Source organism: Suricata suricatta, chromosome 3 (assembly GCF_006229205.1).
Source record: "Suricata suricatta isolate VVHF042 chromosome 3, meerkat_22Aug2017_6uvM2_HiC, whole genome shotgun sequence".
Taxonomy (NCBI): Eukaryota; Metazoa; Chordata; class Mammalia; order Carnivora; family Herpestidae; genus Suricata; species Suricata suricatta.
Window position 1 is genome coordinate 171,323,771 of NC_043702.1, and position 8,178 is coordinate 171,331,948.

At 55.8% G+C, this 8,178-nt stretch overlaps 1 protein-coding gene across 1 annotated transcript in view; it reads right to left on the minus strand.

Moving 5' to 3' along the window:
• FCRL6 (Fc receptor like 6) overlaps positions 1-8,178 on the minus strand; it is a 16,590-nt gene that overhangs the window by 3,381 nt on the left and 5,031 nt on the right. The window contains exons 2-8 of the mRNA XM_029935839.1: positions 7,767-7,787; positions 6,100-6,366; positions 5,377-5,661; positions 4,953-5,231; positions 4,454-4,570; positions 1,229-1,294; positions 521-592 (exon numbers count right to left, since the gene is read on the minus strand). Coding sequence (XP_029791699.1) covers positions 521-592; positions 1,229-1,294; positions 4,454-4,570; positions 4,953-5,231; positions 5,377-5,661; positions 6,100-6,366; positions 7,767-7,787 — 1,107 coding nt within the window. The remainder of the gene's footprint in view (positions 1-520; positions 593-1,228; positions 1,295-4,453; positions 4,571-4,952; positions 5,232-5,376; positions 5,662-6,099; positions 6,367-7,766; positions 7,788-8,178) is intronic.

Here is an 8,178-nt window from a genome sequence, read left to right on the forward strand (position 1 = left end):
GATGGTGGTGGTGGTGGTGATGATGATGGTGGTGATGGTGATGATGGTGGTGGTGATGGTGGTGATTGTGATGGTGGCATTGATGGTGATGGTTGTGGTGACTGTAGTGGTGATGGGTGTGCTGGTGATGGGCATGGTGGCGATGGTGATGGTGGTGGTGTTTATGGTGATGGTGGTGGCGGCGATGATGGTGATGGTGATGGTAGTGATTGTGGTGGTGATGGATGTGGTAGCGGTGGTGGTGATGGTGGTGATGGCGATGGTGGGGTTGAAGGTGGTGATGGTGGTGCTGGTAGTTGTGGGATGGAGGTGATGGGGGTGGTGGTGATGGTGGTGATGGTGGTGGTGGTGATGGAGGTGATGGTGGTGGTGGTGATGATGGTGGTGGTGGAGGTGGCAATGATCATTGTAGTCATGGCATAATGGTAATGTTGATGATAGTGGTAGTGATACTTCATTCCAGGCCCAACACTTTCCCTTTACATTAACAAAAAATGTAGTTTCATCCAAGAATCCTCACCTTTACTCTCCTGTGGGATTGTGTATACTGCAGAGTAATCACCATCTTCTTCATTCTCATTCTGCTGATGAACTGAAAGAAGGAAGAGGCTTGACTAGGACCCACCTGCTCTCCCACCTCAAGACTCAGTGTCCTGAAGAACCCATGGAGGGAAGCCAGTGAGGGGCTCTGTCACGTAGGTAGCTGGGGGTGGGTGGCTGTCATTAATATGGGATAGCCAGCTTGGCAGAGGTGCCTGCCCCCACAGCAGATTCTAGCAGCTTCACCAGCCCCAACACTGTTTAAACTAGAGGTTGGCAAACTTTTTCTGATAAAAAGGGTCAATATTTTAGGCCCTGCAGGCCATATGGTCTCTGTTGCCACCACTCAGCTCTGTAGTGTGAAAGCAGCCATACACAAGACATAAACAGTATTCTTTACAAATACAAAATTACACAGTGAACGAGATTTGGCCCATAGACCAGAGTTTGCCAACCGTTGGTCTAACCTCTCCATGCCCTCTCTTCAGAGGCTGGGCTTCCCTCCTATCTCCCTGTCCCTGCACCAGCTTCATGGCACTGACTCTCCAGCTCTCCCCAGAAGCCATCCACTTCCTTCCCTGAGGACTGATTCCTGAGACTTGGGGCTCACAGGGGCCTCCTTCTTGCTCCCCTTCCAAGGCCCTCCTCTGCCTTAAGGGACAGACCATGCAAGGTCCAAAGGATTTACCTTCATCATACAGTGAGTCCTGCTCTCCACCTGGGGCCAGGGGCAGATTCTGAGATGGAAGGGGCCCTGGGAGATACAAAGGCACAATTCACTGAGTTCCTTGAGAGAACATGCTGAAAAGTGGGAGAGAAAGTCAGTGGAGGCTGCCGGAGGTCTGAGTCTGGTTTGTTTATGAGGGCTAATTCATAGGTCTGGACATGGTTAATTTTTAGGAGATGTTTCCTTTGAAAAATACCCTAGAGTGTAGAATGGCCCCATGGGAATCACAAACTGGGAGAGAGCAGGATCAGAAAGGATGGGTCATGTCCCTTGCATGGAGAGGGCCCCAACTCAGCAGTCGGACTGCTTTACAGAAGAAGGAAAAGCTAGTACCTGTGGCCACCCACTACATGCCAGACATCGGGCCAGGGAATTCCAATTCACAGCACAGGGCCCTACCCTGTGACCAGCACCCAGCTGGATGGCAAGAGAGCCTCCCTTCCTAACCCTCTGGGGTCTGATATTCTTTACAACCATCTTGCAAAGGTTAGTGCTAAGAGATCATAGTATCACATGTAGTATTATGGAGGAGGTGATTGAGCCTAGGAGAGGCAACTTCTCTAAGTCATACAAGGTGCGTGGAAGGGACAGAATCTTAATCTGGGTTTACATGCTTCCTCTCCACTACCATCCTCCAGAACTTTAAAGATTAGCTCCTGGGATAGGAATTGGGCCACTTGTGGATCTTAGAACACCTGGGTCACACCTGGTGCCGGGAAATGTTGGTTAGCTATGACAGCAAGGCAGCACCAGAATCATCCCTGGAGCCTCCTGTAGGAGTGCAAGAGTGCATCTACGGAGACTTCGGGAAGCTCCTGGTTATTAAGCATCCCCTGATGCTAACTCATCAGGAGCTGTGTTTCTGAGTCTCCATTCACTGAAGAACTCCAGGAATTCAATGGGCCTCTGTTTTATGGGAGGTGTAACAACAGGTAGTAAAATGAATGCTCGTAAACAAACAAACCAGAGCGTGTGCATCAAAGCAGGTGCTTCATTGAAGTGGGCCCCTTGCACAACTGCCCATAGCACTACTGACACCATCATTGGCCATGTTTTGAAAATTGCCTCCAGGGATGCAGCCTCTTGGAGGCCTTTGGTGGTGGCATGGTTTTTGTCTGTCAAAGAAGTGGACATGCTACCTGGAGATGGTTAGGAATCTTCCCGAGCTGGGTGTGGGGAATGAAACTGTTGATCTACAGCTTTCCTTGGGAAGCTTTGGAATTGAGCCTGGAGGGTTTTTTTTTTGGTGTGACATTCTAAAGGTCTTGTGTTGCTGAGATCATGAATAGGAGGACTGCCACCAGGAGCCCTATTTTCTCCAGCAACAGGTTCCTTAATACAGTAGAACTCAACTGCTCCCAGGTTAGCAGTGGGGATTGGGTGTGGGGGAGTGTGGACCGTGCAGTGGCAGAATCTTTCATTCCCTGTGAGAGGCTTCTTTCTCTTGAGGATCCCTCCATGGCGACTCTCCCCACTGCCTTGTCTGGGGCTGGGGAGAGATATAGCTGTGCTGTGCTGCTGTCTTTAATGGTCTGACCCGGAGCTGAGTCAATGGAAACAGAGACACCTGTGTTACTGAGACCAGGCAAATGGCTGGGCCATTTGAAGGGGGCTTTATTGTAGATGCAGGCATGCTAGAAGTCATCTTCAGTTCCTGGTCCACTATTCCAGCTGCCTCCCCATGTAGCTCTGGGCCCGCCTCCATCTTTCTCCTACCTTAAAGCACGGTAGCCTGCATGAGACTTTGACTCAGGACTAGAGGGAATGTTCGTTGGACAAAGATCAATAAATCACAAAGGGGAGAGGAAGTTGGAGACTGGCCCGAGCCCTAACTGGGGTGCTGGCAAGGCAGGCGAGTGGGCCCAGGGCTGGGGAGAGGCCCTTCCAGGCACCCTGGCTGGTGCTCAGGGAGGAACACTTTGATTGTAGGACTGGGTGGTCTCCCTCACAGAGTAGTCTGGCCCAGCTCCCGAAAAACTCATCGCAAGTCCCTTAACAGGAGGTGCTGCCAACTTGAATCAGTAAACCCAGCATTGGAGGTCTAGAAGAGCAATCTCTTTCTTCCCTTGGCGAGTGGAAAATAAGAATGCTGCCCCCAGGGAGGAGGAGGTGGGGGGGATTCGAGACTCAGTGGGTGGGTTTGAGGCCTAGGAATAAGCTGGCATCAAATAGCTTTGGCACAGGTAGGCCTTCCCTTAAATTGGCCTGAGGCGAAGAAGATTAGAACTGGAATGTGCAGGGAGCCACCCAGGCTGATGGCTGCGGGAGCCCATGCTCCTGCTCCCCCATCGTGACCATAACTGGACAGGAGAGAAGGGTCTGGAATGCCAAGGTCAACGGGCTACTTGGAAAGGCCATTTATCTGAATGCTTTCCCTTTTTCTCTACAGATCCCACTACATCTGAAATCTATCCAAACTTTTTACTTTCAGTGGTTCTGATGGGAGGGATTAGAGGAAGTGTGGCAGGAGAAGGGGTGGCCTGGGCAACCTGTGCAGACTAGAGGGAGAATGTACTGAGCGCCCAATGCGTCATGCGTCAGGTAGCTGTCTCTCACATGAACCCCCACAACCACCCCGAGAGGGAGACACTTCATGAACCGGCCCAAGGTCACGGAATTAGTAAACAGTGATGCTGGGAGCAGGCCGTTGCTCTGTCCTCCCCACCATGGTCCTTTCTGATGACTGAATGTCCACTGGGAGCTCCCCTCGGGCTCAGCGCTGGACAAGAGGGGTGTGCACGTGCACAGGCCAGCAGACCCGCCCCGGGCTTCTCCCTCCTTCTCTCTCCTCTGCTCAGCAGACCAGAGCTCTGGTGAGCTTCATGACAGAGGGTTGGAGGCCTGGGGCCTCCCTGCTATGTTCCCAGCCACAGATTGTCTTTTGAACGTGAAGGAATCTGATGGACCTTGCGTTTGGCTGGTGAGAATTCCTCTGTTTGTGCCTCCATTCATGCCCAAGCATGCAGTTGTGTGTTTTGCACATTATCTGGGAGACTGTGTGCGTGTTTTGGAAGCTGGAAGGATCCCTCCATAGACTACTCTATGTGGCATGTGAAGAGAAGTCCCTTCTTTCACCCAACACCCCGGGAAAGGAAGCAGCTGGCCCCGTTAGGCACTGGCTTTCCAAAGACTGGGAATGCCTGGCATAGGGACTCAGCCACCAAGAAAGTCAAAAAGGTTACTGACCAGGTTTTCTCCAGGGTCTGAAGTAAGCCAGAAGTGCAGTGGCGATGACCAGTATGCCAAACAGGCTCGTGGACAGCCCAGGGACCAGCCAGTGGTGGCTGATGGGGGCAGACAGGCCTGTAGTAGAGGTGGCCACAAGTGGTGAGGATGAAATTCAGAATTATATCCCAGAAAAACAGGAAAGGGCAGAATGGCTGGCATCAGCAGGGACTGCATGGCCTGGGGAGTTTTGTAGATGGAATCAGGGATGGCCCTGAGGATGCAAGCATGGACAGGTGGCAACACTGGTGACCATGACCCACCCGCCACCACAGATCTCCTGTTTTCCCTCCATGTCCAGCAGGTAGACACTCTGAGCAGCGTCCAGGCTCACCCATGCAGCGCCTGCTCTGGACCCAGCCTTGTGCAGGGTGTGTGTGGGGGGGGGCACACAGAAGGGTGGGACCTGCCCCCTGCCAGCTTGCTGGGGCTCAGAGCCCGGCTGGGGGACAAGACATACCTTCCAGGGAGAGTATCTTGGGCTCACTTGTCTCTCCAGAGACGCAGTTCTCAGCCCGGCAGGAGTATCTGGCATCCTGCTCTGACATCACGGTGACGGGGAAGGAGGTGGCTCTTCCATAGGGAGAGGAGATGTTCCCTAGGATCCTCCCGTCCAGGTAGAATGAGTACAGGATTGGAGGGGAGCCCTTCTGGGTCTCACAGAAGAGCTCCACCATGGCCCCCACTGCCAGGCCGGTGGGGCTGGGTCTCAGGGTGAGTAGAGGCTGGGACACAGGAGCTGGGCAGCACGCAAGGGGAAGGCTCAGCTGCACCGCCCAGGCTCCTGGCCCCTCCTTCCCGGGTGACCCCTCCCCACAGCCCCAGGTGTCCTGCTGCCCAAAGCCCAGGCTCCTGGGGAGTGTCTTCCCCCACTCCCCACTCACCCTGCACCCTGACCCCCAGCGGGGGGCTCTGCTTCTGGGGCACTCCACCCTCAGGGGCGGCCCAGCACCAGTAAAGCCCAGAGTCTCCCTCCTGGGCTCCTGGGAGGCTGAGCTCGGGGTGGGGGCCCCAGTCCTGCAAGGTGCTGCCATCTTTGTAGAAGGAGAAGAGGAGCCTCAAGGCCGACTTCTGTGGGGGCAGCTTCGTCTGGCAGCGCAGGGTCAGCAGGTTCCCCTCACGGAGCTCGGGGGAGGGGACAGCGCTCAGCACAGGAGGCGGGAAGAGCTCTGGGGGGACACGGGCCAAGGCCCAGAGGCCATGGTCTAAGCCAGGGCACATCCCAGGTCACAGCCCCATGCCCCATGGGAGACACTGTCACTGTGTCCCAGGACCCGCCTCCCAGCTGCCCCCCACACCTGCCAGAGCCTCTCTGGAACCCTGAGAGAGAACCAGAGGGCCCTAGGGGTCAGCTGGTCCCAGAGGGGAAGGGTCTGGCCCAGGCTGGTTCAGGGCACTCCCCTGGCCCAGGGCATCCCCCTCCTTCCCCTGGCTCCGGAGGGATGTGCCCCATGGGGGCAGGGCACTTGGACAGCGGGGTGGACATCTCAGGGCCCCGTGGTCAGCCGGCATCAGGGGCAGCCAGAGGGCCAGCTGCTGACCTCTGGAGACCAGATCCCTGAGCGGCACCCCTGCCCCACCCCCGGCCCCCTGAGCTGATGACTCACCTCGGACTTGAACCACAACCGTCTCTGAGGTTTGTGTGCCCAGCTGTGGGATGTAGCCCACCTTCCCAGAGCAACTGTACTGGCCGCTGCTTTCCAGTGTAGCTGTCCCCATGGACAGGGACCATCTGGTCTTCGGGATTTGGAGCGATTTTCCGTCTTTGTAGAACCTCACCCGGGACAGGGCCGTGTTCTTCCATCCGTGACAGCGCAGAGTCAGGGGGTCCCCCTCAAACACGGGGTCTGGCCAGGCTTGGAGGTACAGCCAGACTGTGAGACAGGAGAACAGGGTCCCCCAGAGCCCACACCGCATCGGCCCGTTTTCTCCCTCTGTCCCCTCCCCCCCACCCCCAGGCCTCCCCCTGGGAACAGAGTCTGCTGGACAGCACCTGCTCAGCCTCCCCGCCCCCTAGACCTTCAGAGATCAGGGCTGGGATTCTGCTTTCCTCTCCCCTTCCTTCCCCTCCTCCCCACCCTCCTCTCCCTGCACCTTCTCTTTGGCCTTCTTCCTTTGCACTTCCCCTCCACTCCTTTTACGTCGGCCTTTCAATGCTGCTAAGCTTGGGTCAAATTGAATTCCTCCCATCCATTGTCCTACCTCCTCCCTCCTGACCCAATCCTCACCTCCCTAGACCAGTTACTTGCTCCTTGGCTCTCCCAGTGCAAGCCTTCCTGCAGCGTCTGCCTCTGAGAACAGCTGCCTTGGCCCAGCAGGGAGAAGCCGGACAGGTGGATGCAGGGAGTGCCTGCCGGGGCCCTCTCTTCCCGCCTTCCTTCTCAGGCTTCCCTGGCCTCCGTCTCCTCCCCCAGCAGGGAGTTCCATTCCCACCATGGACTGTCCTCATTCCTAAAGTGCATTCTATGGCCTGGTGTGGACAAGACAAGAGCTCCTGGGGACACAGCCTGGGCCTGGCCCCAGGCCATACTTCTCTGACAAGCCAGACACCATTGGTCCCAGAGAGTCTCAGGAGCCAGGTCTGATAAGCGGAGAGCAGTAATGAGAAATCAGATGGGACTCCTAGTATATCCATCCTTTGCCTGGGTCTCCCTGGGTCCTCAGGACCCATCCCGGGAGCCTCACGGGGTGATCAACGATGAGCCTTGCTTTTCCTCCTGCTCTGTCGAGCAGCACTGAGCATGGATTTGAGTTCTGCCCAGGAGCCCCCACTGCCTCTGGCCCCATAGCCATGTCCTTGGAGGTCAAGATGTTCATAGGTCAGAGTTCTTCCTACTGGATAGAGAGTTGTGTGAAGATCAGCATGGACTAGGAGGCCGAGGGAGCTGAGGGTCATACAAGGGATGGCTTGCCATACAAGGGATGGGAGGGAGTCCAGGGCCATACAAGGGATGGGAGGGAGTCCAGGGCCTTGCTGAGTGGAGAGTACAGGAGCTCCAGACCCACTCTGAGAGGAGGAGAGAAGCAAGTGCCACTTATAAGGGAACAGGATGAGCCCCAGAGCCATTCGCTGGGACTTGAGTCACCTAGAACTATCCTCAGCCTGAGGACAGTGGAGTCCCAAGTGTTATTTCTGCCTGGGCATCAGCCAAGAATCCCAAAGAATGGGTCTGGTCTGCTGCTCTGAAGATGCTTCCGGGGTACCTGGTGACCCATCAATTAGGTTTTGGCCCAGAGACACACTGAAGATGGAAGGGACATAAACAAGACTCACCAGTTTGCCCAACACAGGGAACTGTAAGAGAACAGAGTGATAGAATTAAGAAAAATAATAGAAGTTTTTCCCAAGGAGAAAAACCTCCTCAGAAATGGGTGCTCATATCCATTCAACAAGCCAACACCCATCCCCCTAAGCACCTACTCATCCAACTACTCAGGCACCCAGCCACTCAGCCCACTCAGCCACCTAACCACCGAGCCACTCAGCCACCTCACCACCCCGCCACCCCGCCACCCAGCCACCCGGCCACTCAGCCACTCAGCCCCTAACCACCGAGCCACTCAGCCACCTCACCACCCCGCCACCCCACCACCCCGCCACCCAGCCACTCAGTCACTCAGCCCCTAACCACCCAGCCACTCAGCCCCTAACCACCGAGCCACTCAGCCACCTCACCACCCCGCCA